The sequence below is a fragment of the Lissotriton helveticus genome, chromosome 1_2 (assembly GCF_964261635.1).
Source record: "Lissotriton helveticus chromosome 1_2, aLisHel1.1, whole genome shotgun sequence".
NCBI classification, from domain to species: domain Eukaryota; kingdom Metazoa; phylum Chordata; class Amphibia; order Caudata; family Salamandridae; genus Lissotriton; species Lissotriton helveticus.
The window spans coordinates 144,956,291-144,970,523 of record NC_136058.1 but is presented as its reverse complement, the minus strand read 5'-3'; the positions used below and the strand labels follow the sequence as shown (position 1 = coordinate 144,970,523).

General features: G+C 48.5%; 1 protein-coding gene across 4 annotated transcripts in view; it reads right to left on the bottom strand.

Annotated features, from left to right (window-relative positions):
- The window catches only part of USP24 (ubiquitin specific peptidase 24), a 2,099,319-nt gene that overhangs the window by 83,074 nt on the left and 2,002,012 nt on the right, over nucleotides 1-14,233 (bottom strand). For all 4 annotated transcript variants that reach the window (XM_078670143.1, XM_078670156.1, XM_078670149.1 and 1 more), the window contains exon 64: nucleotides 2,226-2,301. In XM_078670143.1, coding sequence (XP_078526269.1) covers nucleotides 2,226-2,301 — 76 coding nt within the window. The remainder of the gene's footprint in view (nucleotides 1-2,225; nucleotides 2,302-14,233) is intronic.

Here is a 14,233-nt window from a genome sequence, read left to right as displayed (position 1 = left end):
GGCCGACGCCGGTGAGGTTGTGAGGTCGACCGGCGACGACCCGGATCCGGAAGCGGATCCGGTGAGGTCCCGCGGCGCCGAAGCACCCGGCCCGCTAGGGCCTCCAGCCGTGACCGCTGGGCCCGGAGGCGCCGCGGGGCCCGGCCGAGGAGGGAGGGACTTCATGGCCATGAGGTACCGCTCGACCTCCTCCGGCGTCGCGCCGTGCCCAGGGACCCGAAGGTGTGGGGCAGGCGGCGACGCTTGCGACTCTCGCGGAGCCGCGTGGGCGGTGTCGCCCGAACCCCCGGCCGCATCGTGCAAGCGTCGGGGTGGGTCGGAGGAGCGATGATACCGCTCCGACCTCTCATGCCTCTTACCTGAGGACTTGGATCCCGACGACCGATGTCCACTCCCGGAGCTGCGAGGACTCCGACCCCGCGACCGGTCCCTCGACCTCCCGTGGCACCGGGACCTGGAATGGCGCGGGGCCGACTGCCGGAGCTCGAGTCGCTTGCGGGACCGCTCCCGCCTAGCCTAGCTTTCGACGTCAGGGCCCGGCAGTCGGAGCAGGTGCGGTCGTCGTGGTCGAGGCCTAAGCACTTCAGGCACCGGCGATGGGGGTCCGTGACCGACATCAGTCGGTCGCACTTCGAACATGGCTTGAACCCGGCCATCCCTACCGGCACCGATAAGAGTCGAGGACTCAAGAAAGAAATGATTGAAAAAGATCAAAAAGTTTAGTCAAAAAATTACTAGGGATAGAGCTTCTCCGGATCTGCGCTAGCTGGCGCGGAAAAAAGAAGAACTGACGTCACCGCGCATGGGCGGCGTCTAAGTACTCCGACGACGTCATTCCGGCGCTAACGACGCCAACGACGGACGCGGAGCCGCAGACGACGCCTACCGACGCGCAGGGGTATTGCTACGCAAAAATTTCCGGATCCAGTCTGACGCCTGGGGATATTCTAAGGTAAGGAATCTATCACTAACTAATGTCTCTTACAGATATATCGTTACACAAGTAGTAACTTGTGCATTAAGGAGCATATTAAGGAAGTCCGCTATCTAGTATTGGGCACGTTGTTTTTCTTTGAAGAATTCTTTTTGAGTCACAAGACTGAGTGACTCTTCCCTTCAGTAAACATTGCTCATCTGCATCGACTACATTGTTAGATTGTTTCTTTCCACCGACTGCTTTAGATGTACTCTCTAGTGCTCCGGTTCAAGATCGTTTTCGGCCTCCGTTCTGTTAGCTAGTTAAATCAACATTCAACGGTATTGTTTCCATTTGGTAGTTATCTTCCGTATCAATACATTTCTACGGGTCAGGATCATCGACTCCTCCTCGGCCTACTGGCCATGACCGTCTCAAGCGTTTTTCACTGTTATAGCTCTCCAAGAAAATGAACTGCTAATGGACTGCACTCCATATAGATTTTGTCTTCAGTGCCATTCAAAATACACTCACACATCTCTTCACTCTGTAACTTATGCCTCTTGCCCGATCATCAGGAAAGTATGTGAGAGGCTTGCAAGTCGTGCCGTACCGACGCGCAGGCGTATTGCTCGCAAAAATTTCCGGATCCAGTCTGACGCCTGGGGATATTCTAAGGTAAGGAATCTATCACTAACGTGTCTCTTTCAGATATGCTCTCACTTCGTTGCTCTGGTTATTTCCCTCATTAAAATGACTCCAAACAGATTTAACCTCATGCTCCAACAGAGGCAAAAAAAAAAAGTGGGAAGCCATCAACTAATAGCCCCGTTAGCAATCTCTGAAATAACATCTCACTAGATACCCTCATGCCAGAGAATCATGCAGTCTTTTCTAAAAAGATCAAGACCCATTTGAATCCTGAACATTTACCAACTGAATTTGTTTTCCAAACCATGAAAGAAGCACAGCATGTCAAGCCTTCACAAAATCAAAACGTTTACAACATACCCTCCTGGATTAATAAAGCCTAGTACTCCTGCTACCAAACTACAGTAAAGATATTACAAATAATATAGTGGTAGAACACATTAAAACTAAAAGGTGATTCTTAAAACTAGTTAAAAATTAATAGATTGTAAAAAAAAATTTTGGGAGGTTACTAGAGTGACGTACAAACATTTCTCTATAGTAGATCAATTAAAAATAAGAAATAAAATATGCCTCTGGCGTGTGAGAATTTCTAAAGATGATCATTGATAACCACTAGCTTTGCTCATACTGATTGTTCTAATTTTTTGAAAAATACCTTCTTCTGTAGCCACTGAACGGCCCAACTCCAGTGGTGTGAATTCTCCTTAAAATATTCCTTGGCAGCGGGGCACCTGCAAAGCAAGGAACAAACCCAATACAATAAAACAACTTTCACAAACCTAAGTAATGGCATTATTTAAGGTTTTCTGGTACATTGTTTATTTGCAGATTTCCATCACTTTGATTAAATATACCCTTGCTATAGTTAACAGCAAAATAATTCCAAAGTACTTTAAGGCAGGTGGCAACAATGGGTATTAATTGTTAATGCAAAGGGAATCCTCAAATATATCTCCATATTTGATGTGGATGAAGTTGCCAAGTCCAAATGCAATTTGCCTCTTTTCAGCTTCTCCGCTCGGCATCACAATGTCACGTTTCAATAGTTGAGAGCAAGTAGTTATAGATTCCTTACCTTAGAATTACTCCCAGGCGTCAGACTGGATCCGGAGAATTTTTTCTTAGCAGTACCCCTGCGCGTCGTTAGGTGGCGGCGGTCGACTCTTGGTTCATTGTCGGTGTCGTGATCGCCAGGATGACGTCGCGGTATCTACTTAGACGCCACTCCTGCGCCCAGACGTCAGTTCTTTTACACGACATTCCACGGCAGAAGCGCAGACCCATGCAAGACGCTGACCACTGTTGCACAAAACTAGGGCTCTGAAAGCAAGTCCCTTACTCTAGAAGTCAATTTGCAGAACGGGGAGGATGGTTGGGGCGGTAAGGAATCCATAACTAATATACGTCTCTTACAGATATATCGTTACCTAAGGTACGTAACTTGTTCATCTGAAAGAGACTATTAGTTATCGATACCTTACCTTAGAATAGATACCCCAGCAATACCAACCCTGGAGGTGGGTCTACGAACTAACTTCACACTAGAAAGTCCTGGAGAACTGAACGGCCAAAAAAACAGTCTCTTCAGACTTGACTATCCAGGCAGTAATATTTTATGAACGTGTGCAGCAATGTCCTCATGGCTGCCTGCAAGATATCACCAAGGGGGACTCCAAGTCTCAAAGCAGTAGTGGCTGCCGTCGCCATGGTGGAATGGGCGCGCAGTCCTACCAGAGGCTCCTTTTTCACCAAAGATCTTAATGCAAAGAAAGACCCATTGAGAGATGGTCTGTTTTTGCACAGCCGGGCCTTTCTTGGCACCCAGATAGCACACAATGAGTTGATCATCTACCCGGAATTGTTTTGTGCTATCCAAATAAAATGATAACGCACGTTATGATCCAGACGGTGGAGTCTCTCCTCCTCCATGGAAGAATGCGGGAAGAAGGTGGGCAAAGTGATTGTCTGTCCTATGTGGAATGAGGTAACCACTTTGGGAAGAAAAGAAGGTCTAGTTCACAGGACAACCTTGTACTGATGGACAGCAAGGAAAGGAAGTTTAGAAGATAAAGCCTGAAGCTCATTCACCCAGCGAGCAGAGGTGAAGGCAAGCAGAAAAGAAGTCTTGAAGGTCAAGAGTCTGAGAAGACAATGTAGTGGCTCGAAAGGAGCACACATAAGTTAAGACCAGATTCAAGTCCCACTAAGGCATTATGAAAGGAATAGGAGGAAAGAGGTAATGCCTTTAAGAAACTTATTTACAATAGGGGACTTGAAAAGAGAAGACTGATAAGGAAGGCGAAGAAAGACTGAAATGGCCGAAAAATAGCCTTTAAGGGTGCCCAGAGCACAGCCCTGCTGGGCCAAAGATAGAATGAAGAGGAGAAGCTCTGAAAGAGGCATGGTGCAGGGCCTTTGCTCTGCAACATGCTCTGCACCATGCCACCAATTTGTTCCATCTACAGGCATACCCAGTTTTAGTGGAGTGATGCCTGGCTGCCAAGATGACATTACAAACTTCAGGAGGAAGGCCAAAATCTGTCAACTGGCGCCGCTCAATCTCCATGCAAGGAGGTGGAGGCTGAACAGGTTCAGGTGGAGGACCGTCCCCTGCTGCTGTGACAGGAGATCCTCCCGAAGAGGTAGTCTGATGGGAGGATCAATGGCCCTGTTCAAGAGCTCGGGATACCAAACTCTTCGTGCCCAGTCCATAGCCACAAGAATGACTTGGGACCGGTCGTGCTTCATCTTCTTCAGCACTCTGGACAGAAGTGACTTAGGCGTATAGAAGACCGCAATTCCACGCGAAAAGCGGCGCCGAGCGAGTGCCGCCTTGGAAATTCCAAAGAGCAGACTTGCTCACATTGCGCGTTGTCTTCGGAGGCGATCTAACCAAGGCTCTCCCCAATGGTGAAAGACCTTGCACCACCTCCGAGTGAAGACGTCATTCGTGATCCATCATGCACCGGCGGCCGAGTTCGTCCGCCCTGGCGTTCAGAGAACATGCCAGGTATTGAACCACCAGGTACACATGCCCTGATGTTTCCAGCAACATCCAAAGGCGGGAGAACATCCTGACACAGGGTCAACAACCCCACCTGCCCTGTTTGATTCAGTACCACATGGCGGTGGTGTTGTCCGTGAACACCTGCACTACATTTACCCGGACAGTGGGAAGGAAAGGAATGCTTTCAGTGCAAGCCGGATAGAGCGCAGCTCCAGAAGATTGATGTGGAGCCGGGACTCCACCGGCGACCAGAGGCCTCTGATCTCCGCATCTCCCATGTGGCCCCCCCATCCCAGGAGGGAGGCATCCGTCACTACTACATGCTCCGGTTGGGGTAGGGAGAGGGATCTGCTGCTGACCTAATCGCGGTCCGTGAGCCACCATTGCAACTGTCTCGCAGTGCCCTCTGAGATCAGGACGTGGTCGGACAGGTTGACCTGATGCTGTGCCTGTAGGAGAGTAGGGTCTGCTTCCTATGGTAACCCCCACTTTTTGCTGTGATTCACTGGTTTTTCGACTTTAGTGTGGCTGTGGGCCTGCTAATCAGACCAACAGCTCAGCTGTTCTCTCTCTAAATTCATACCATGTACTTTAGGTACATACCTAATTGGGTATTGGGTCACCTTTGTGAGCCCCTGTGTAGTGTACCATAGGCACCCAGGGCATAGGTGCATCCAAGGCCTACCAGGGGCTGTAGCATGAATTATGCCACCCCTGGCTGGCCATCTAAACTGACACCACAGGCTGATCACTCAGCTTGGGCAAGGTGGTGTAATCACCCCTTGCTTAAATATAGTATACCTATATCTAACCTTATATATAGACACATATATACCTATAAGTCACTCCTATGGCAGGCCTTAACAATCCTGGAGGTAGAGTGCTTGGTTTTATGTGAGATGGTGCTCTAGCATGAGCTGAGCCCGTCTGCAGCTATCGGAACCATGTCCTTATAGCTGTTCTATGATATAGCCATACCATATACTCTTAAGTGCATTATAATCCTCGCGGTTAATGCTAACTTTGGTTTGGCTTTATCAAAACATGTCGTGTAAGGTGTCAAACACTTTGGAATACTATCCCCGCCAGTTCTGGCGGCAGGGGTAGCATTCCACCCTTCTAGAGGGAGAAGACATGTAGTTACTGCTTTACCCGGTTAAAGTTAAACAGAGCCTCAGCATCACAAAATGGTTGCTGCTGCCACAGACACGAGTCTGACCTCCTGCTGCTGGATGAAACTCCGGCAGGGTAGGCCTGGACAATAGGTTTCCTGCCTTGGGAGGTGCTAGCACCTCCCCAGACAGGCTTTTAGTGTATTGGGGCAGGGAGGGCTGCAAAATGAGACACTGCCTGGGGCACACAAGGTGCTCCAAGCATAGCCCGGTTCAAACCAGTTGCTGGGGCACTCCAGCCCCAGCTCTGGCGCAAAACTGGACAAAGGGAAAGGGGTGTAACCACCCCCTTCCCAGGTTCCACCCATAGGAGGGACCTAGCATGTAATCCAGCCCCTTAGTTTAGTATAAAGTTAGGAGCTGTGTCTAGAGACTTTAGATTTATCTTGGAAAGAAACTCTGAAACGAAAGTCTTGGACCTTCGATGTTCCATATCGACTGGAAGACTGAAGACATCTCCCTTGTGGTCAAGGAGTGACCACTCTGTGCAAACAGGCACCAACAGTAACTTGCTGGTTTGCTTTGTCGACGCTCCGGCTGGAACCCGAAGACTCAGCGACGCAGGAACTGGACTTCCAGACTTCTCTGACTCCGACCCACATCCACAGCAAAGCTGAGACCCGTGGCGGACACGAGAGACGTGGGACCGGACATCCTGGACTACCTGCTTTTTGCTACCTGTGCAGCTCCTCAGGTACCCTCGAAGTTGTGCATTGGGGTTTGAGAAGCCCCAGGCCCGAGCAGGATTTGCACCAAAGCTCAGCCCTCCACACTCCACGAGTGCCGCCTGGGGCCTGCGCCTGTATTTTAGCTCGACGCGTCTTCGCGGTTGCTAGCCCGTTGACTAGTAAGCCCTCTGAAGAAATCTTTGTGAAACTACACCGCTTTCCTGGTTGCTCCGCGCTTGCTCCAGCTTCCCTGCGAAGGAGAAGGTCCCCAGACCTTGCTGGTCTGAACTGAAGCCAATCTTCCCATACTGCGTGGATTTCATTTGCCAAGGTTTGTTGGTTCCAATCCGGATACCAACACCGCCAACAGCTAGATCCGTCGTGAAACAGCTCGACTCCAGCTCCTGGTCGTCGTCGATGCCTCCTGGTCCTCGTGGCTGCAGAGACGAGCTTCACCTCTTCACCTGTTTGCATCTCAACATCGCCTGGTTCCTTCCTGGTCACTGGCTAGTGACCAAGACCCTGTCCCCTCTGCTTTCAGGTTCTTCTCGACTCTGATCCACCCTTGGATCCACCCTGACACTTTTCTCCTGGTCGCCTGCAGCACTTTCTTGCAGCTCTCCATAGGAAACAGCGACGAAACCCGACACGAAAGAACACCTATGCACCCGGCTTCCCTGGGTGAGGTAACTCGAGTACTCCAGTGCTCCCGTGGGTATTAACTATCCAAGTGTCCTAGTTTAACAGGGTTTTCCCGTAGTCCATCCGTAAGTGTCCAAAATCTGCTACTTCGTAACTTTTACGTTCCCATTGAAACTCTATGGCAACCAGCGTGTGTGTTTAGACAATGCACACGCTTCCCGTGGGCCTCCTACTTCCAATCCCTTGGTTGTTCAGTGTAGCCCCAGCGATTTTCTAGGCCTACTCACCTTTCCTGAAGTGGTTCTTATACCACTTATTTAGTACATGGTTCGTGAGGCCCCTAGGGCAGAATTGTATTTGTGCAACTTATAGTATGCCTATTGAGTAACTTGTGCTGTATCTCGAACTCTGACCTCATAAAGAGTGCAGAGGGGTTGTTTTAGTAATAAATACATATATATTTGATATATACCTTGTGTGGTGTCCTTTCATTTGGTATTCAAGGGATTACATATGGTAAAACAGCTGGCTTCACATGCTCTCTGAAGTTTTAGCCTAAGACTGCTTTGTCCATGCTACCACTAGGATAGCTGGTCTATAAGGTTGACTTTACAACCATCACTATAAGGTTGTTTGGACTGGTGCAGGGTGACCACTAGAATAGTGGGCATCATATACCAGGCCAACTTCTCACATTGGTGTGCAGCGGTTGGGATAAGAGCTTGCTGATTCTTTTACCATATAATCTTAAGATATCATTTGAAAGATCACATTAAAGTACCTAGAGGTACATATAAATCATGTCTTAAATACTGTTCTACTGAACTTAGTTGATGTAGAGCAAAGGGCCTAGCACACCCTGACTACAACTCCTAGAGAGGTTTAGTTGATAACACTTAGTGTAGGTAGGTGCACACACCACACCTCACTAGAAAGATGTCAGTGAGAGGAGAACCTAGTGCATCCCTCCCAGCTGAAGTTGACCTTCTCAAGGCACCTTCTAAATATGACACATTTACCTTCCATGAGTTGAGACACTTATGTACAACTAGAAAGTTGAAGCAAGGTTCAAACCCTACTCTTAAGCATCTTATAGAGATACTAGAGGGGTATGATGTAGCTAAAGCAGCTAACCTAGTCTCAACAAGTAGTACAGGGTAGGGTCATCCATCAACAAAAGATTTCGCTGATGAGAATCTAGGGGATGATGATGATGATGATGATGATGACACTGATCAGGTCCAAGTTTTAGAACTTAATCGGATCAACCTAAGCTTACATGGGGCTGGAGAGGGCATAGCCCCATTCGGATCTCCAAGCAGGCTTAACTCTGGGCCCAGAGGGCGGAGATCCCTGTCCAGGGAATCTCACCATTCTAATGGTTCAGTAGGATCTGATGCCTCTGCTCAGAGGAGAATGACTTCCCCTCAGAGGAGAGAGCACCAGGCCAGAATGAAGGAAGTTATTCTGAGGATTGAGAGGCAAGAAGTTGCCCTAGCCGAAGAGAAACTGGCTCTTGCAAGAGAGAAAAGGTTAAGTGGGTTACAAACCACTGGTGGCAGCATTATCCCTAAGGATAGAGAGAGGTCTTATGATCATAAAAACCTAAATAATATTGTCCCTCCCTACAAGAGTGGGGATGACATCCACAAATGGATAACTGCTTTGGAGAGGGCCTGCAAAATACAGCAGGTACCCCAAAGTCAGTGGGCAGAAATCTTATGGCTCTCCTTTTCAGAAAAAGGAAGAGACAAGCACCTCACAGTTAGTGATGGGGATGCTGACAACTACACTTTCCTGAAGAGTGCTCTGATTGATGGGTTTGGCTTAACCACTGAGCAGTATAGGTTGCTGTTCAGAGACACCCAGAAGACACAGACTCAGGACTGGACTGAGTTTTTAGATTGTGCCACTGAGGCTCTGGAAGGCTGGTTACTGGGCAGTAAAGTTAAGGACTATACAGGATTGTATAATTTGATCATGAGAGAACAAATACTTAATAATTGTCAGAACCAGTTATTGCATCAGCACCTGATTGACTCTGATCTGACCTCTCCCCAAGAATTGGGAAAGAAGGCAGCCAAATGTGTCAGAACCAGGGTGAAGCAGAAGGTCCAGAACCAAGGTGGTGATCAGAAGAAGCAAGACCAAAAGGGTGGGGATCAGAAAGCAAAAGGCCAGAAGTCTTCCACAGGTCCCCAAAGAGCTTCTAATGAGGGGGGTTCCAAGAAATCCAAGAAGAAAGAAGGTCCAAAGAAACCCTGGTGTAATTTTTGTAAAAGTAACATTCACTGGTTCAGTGATTGCACCAAGAAGGAGGCAGCTCCAACCACCATTGCCCCTAAGGCAACTGTTCCCCCTAGTACAGCTAATAGTGGTGGTTCTCAACAGAAGGGTGTAGTAGGGTTAACCCTGGGAACTGAGATGGACTCTGGCCTAGTCAGAGTACCAACCCAAGCTGTCCTTGCCTGTGATGTGGACATGGCTATGTCCTCTATTGTGAGCCACAGTAACCTGGGCAAGTACAGACAGACACCTTTAATCAATAATAAAGTGGCTCAGGCCTACAGGGACACATGTGCCAGTGTCACCATGGTGACACCTAACTTTGTGGACCCTGGACAGTGCATACTAGCTGATAATTACCTAGTGACCAATGCTAGCAATGTCACTACCACCCATAGTATGGCAATTGTTAATTTCTCCTGGGGAGGGGTAACTGGCCTCAAAAAGGTTATAGTTAGTTCAGACCTCCCTGTAGAATGTTTGTTGGGCAATGATCTAGAATCTTCAGTCTGGTCTGAAGTGGAATATAGGACTCATGCAGAGATGCTGGGCATAACAGCACATGTCCTTGCTGTGACCAGGTCACAGGCCAAAAAGTGCCAAACTGAACAGGCACTGGATCCTGAAACTATGGACCAGTTGCCTACCAAGAGAAAGAGCAGTAGGGTTAAGGCAGTGCCTTCCCCCTGCCTCAGAATGAGGATCAGCCTTCTGAGGAAGCTGACAGTGAGACCCAAGAAGGAACTGTCCTAGAAGAGCTTGAGCCTGATCAGGTTGAGTGTCTTGGGACAGGGGGACCTTCCAGGGCAGGTCTGAGGCAGGCACAGCTGGACTGCCCCTCTCTTGAAACCCTCAGACAGCAAGCTGCTGCTGAGGCTGCTGGGAATGCTAAAGGTACCCATAGAGTGTATTGGGATGAAGGACTCCTTTATTCAGAGGCTAGAGACCCCAAGCCTGGTGCTTCCAGGAGGTTGGTCATACCTCTGGCATTCAGGGGCTTCCTTCTTACCTTAGCCCATGATATTCCCTTAGCAGGACATCTTGGCCAGAACAAGACTTGGGACAGGTTTGTCCCTCACTTTCACTGGCCACACGTGTCAGAAGATGCCAAGAAGTTTTGTCGCTCCTGTGTCACCTGCCAAGCCAGTGGCAAATCAGGTGGCACCACACAGGCCCCCCTAATACCACTACCTGTGGTGGGGGTTCCCTTTGAGAGAGTTGGGATAGACATTGTTGGACCAATGGATCCCCAAACAGACTCTGGGCACAGGTTTATTCTGGTGGTAGTGGATCATGCCACCTGATACCCAGAAGCTATTCCCTTAAGGACCACAATAGCCCCTGTTGTGGCAAGAGCCCTCCTCGGAGTTTTCTCAAGAGTGGGCTTTCCGAAAGAGGTTGTCTCAGACAGAGGTGCAAACTTTATGTCTGGATATTTGGCTGCTATGTGGAAAGAGTGTGGAGTGAACTACAAGTTCACCACACCCTACCATCCACAGTGCAATGGTCTAGTTGAAAGATTCAACAAGACCTTGAAGGGCATGATCAAGGGACTCCCTGAAAAGCTTAGGCGAAGATGGGTGGGATATCTTGCTGCTCTACAAAAGGGGGTGGTGATGGACGGAGCATCTGAATCAATCAAACACCCACACCCAGTCAAAAGATCTGGGTTTAATCCATCACCGTTCCTTAGCCCACTCTGCCACCCCAGTTCAGACATGGCTATATGCAAATCAGTCTGACCCTGTGCCTCATGGGAACAGTACAGCCCGAGAACTGCCAAGCCATGTCTTCCCAGGACCGGAAACAAACTTCCGAGGACCGGTTTCTGGCATTCCAGCCGTCTTCAGCCCGGCTCTGCTCTGCCTTTTATTCGCTTACAGAGAGGTCCCACAGAAGGGGGTTGGCTACAGCCCTTTTGAACTTCTATTTGGGCACCCTGTAAGAGGACCCCTGTGTCTGGTGAAGGAAGGATGGGAGTTACCTCTCAAAAAGCCTAAACAAGACATAGTGGATTATGTACTTGGTCTCCGCTCCAGAATGGCCGAATACATGAAAAAGGCTTTTAAAAACCTTGAGGCTAGCCAGGAACTTCAAAAAGCCTGGAATGACCAAAAGGCTGCGCTGACTGTGTACCAGCCTGGACAGAAAGTGTGGGTGTTGGAGCCAGTGGCCCCAGCAGCACTCCAAGACAAATGGTCTGGACCCCACACTATTGTTGAGCAAAAGGGAGAGGTTACCTACCTGGTTGACCTAGGAACTCCCAGGAGCCCCCATAGGGTGCTCCATGTCAACAGACTGAAGGCATATGTTGACAGGGCAGACATGGGTTTGCTCATGGCTACAGATGAGGGACAGGAGGAGGGGAGTGACCCTCTCCCAGACCTGCTTTCTCAGAACGCTGATGATGGCTCAGTTTATGGAGTAGCCTTGGCAGGCAGCCTCACTGATCAACAGCAGCAGGACTGCAGACAAGTTCTACAGGTCTATAGCCATATGTTTTCACTGACTCCAAGTCAGACAAACTGGTGCACCCATGAGGTGGACACTGGTGACAGTCTGCCTGTGAAGAGTAAAATCTACAAGCAACCTGACCATGTCAGGGACTGTATCAGTGTAAAGAGGTGAGGCGAATTTGCGCCCCAAACCAATTGCACAGCTTTGAACTGCCTAGAATGGCCAATTCATTCATATGTTCATCCATCAGTTAATCATGATTATCAATTTACTCCAAAATTTTCCTTTTCATTATCCTTTTAACTAGCTTTACGCTCTACATGCGGGGTTCATTATTTTTCAATCAATGTTACTATATTCAGTGTCCGTTCATTTCAAATAACATGTTAGTCAATGCCGTTGTCCCTTCTTTAAAATAAACGCCACTTGCTTCCCAAACTAGAGTCTTTTCTCCGTCCGTGTAGATCGATATCTTCTATGCCTTTGTCTTTTTCTCCTCTTTTCTTGGTGGGTGCTATCCCTTGGTAGGGCAATATGTGACAAACAATGCAGGATATCGGGATGCACACCATTTTTTGTTTTCAACTACATTGTTAATTCAAGTGCCATCAGGGCAAGGCACTACACCAATGCTGCACGCATTTCACTTACAGCAATGGACAAGTTTGATAAAGTTGAAAACAAAAAATGGTGTGCATCCCGATATCCTGCATTGTTAGGGACTGTATCAGGACAGAGGTACAAAAGATGTTGGAGTTGGGAGTTATTGAGCCCTCAGAGAGCCCCTGGGCCAGTCCAGTAGTGCTTGTGCCTAAACCTCACACCCAAGATGGTAAGAGAGAGATGAGGTTTTGTGTGGACTAGAGGTCTCATTGCGGTCACTAGGACAGATGCCCACCCAATACCAAGGGCAGATGAGCTCATTGACAGATTGGCTTCTGCCAAGGTTTTGAGCACATTTGACTTGACAGCAGGCTACTGGCAGATCAGATTAGTTATTGATGCAAAAGCCAAAACAGCATTTTCGACCCCAGGAGGTCATTACCAATTTGTGCTGATGCCCTTTGGCTTGAAGAATGCACCTGCCACTTTCCAAAGGTTGGTGAACCAAGTCCTCTCAGGTCTGGATGACTATTGTGCAGCTTATTTAGATGATATTGCTGTCTTTAGGTCCACTTGGGAGGATCACCTGATCCACCTGAAGAATGTTTTGGAGGCCCTGCAAAAGGCAGGCCTAATTATCAAGGCTACCAAGTGCCTGATAGGGTAGAACCTGGGCAACCTTGTATGTGGAGGTCAGGTTCAACCACGGGAGAGCAAGATCCAGACCATAAAGGACTGGACTCCTCCAACCACCCAGACACAGGTTAGAGCTTTCTTGGGCCTGTCTGGTTATTACAGAAAGTTTGTTAAGAACTATGGGTCCATTATGACCCCTCTTAATGACTTAACCTCAAAGAAAATGCCAAAGAAAGTTCAGTGGACAGTAAGCTGTCAAAAGGCATTTGATGACCTGAATCAGGCCATGTGCTCTGCACCTATTCTGAAAAGTCCAGATTACTCCAAAGAATTCATTGTCCAAACAGATGCTTCTGAGTTGGGTGTGGGAGCTGTTCTTTCACAATTGAATAAAGATGGCCAAGACCAGCCTATTGCTTTTATTAGCAGAAAGCTGACCCCTAGAGAGAAACGTTGGTCAGCTATTGAGAGGAAGGCCTTTGCTGTGGTTTGGGCCCTGAAGAAGCTGAGGCCATACTTGTTTGGTACTCACTTCAAGATTCAGACAGACCATAAGCCCCTCTTGTGGATAAATCAGATGAAGGGTGAAAATCCCAAACTACTCAGGTGGTCCATTTCCCTACAGGGTATTGACTTTACAGTGGAACATAGACCTGGAACTGACCATGGCAATGCAGATGGACTCTCCAGATATTTCCACTTAGAACATGAAGACTCAACTGGTCAAGGTTAGTTTAATGTCCCTGCGTTTGAGGGGGGGGGGGAGGTGGGGGGGTTGTGTAGGAGAGTAGGGTCTGCTTCCTATGGTCACCCCCACTTTTTGCTGTGATTCACTGGTTTTTTGCCTTTAGTGTGGCTGTGGGCCTGCTAATCAGACCCACAGCCCAGCTGTTCTCTCTCTAAATTCATACCATGTACTTTAGGTACATACCTAATTGGGTATTGGGTCACCTTTGTGAGCCCCTGTATAGTGTACCATAGGCACCCAGGGCATAGGTGCATCCAAGGCCTACCAGGGGCTGCAGCATGAATTATGCCACCCCTGGCTGGCCATCCAAACTGAAACCACAGGCTGATCACTCAGCTTGAGCAAGGTGGTGTAATCACCCCTTGCTTAGATATAGTATACCTATATCTAACCTTATATATAGACTCACATGTACCTATAAGTCACGTCACTCCTATGGCAGGC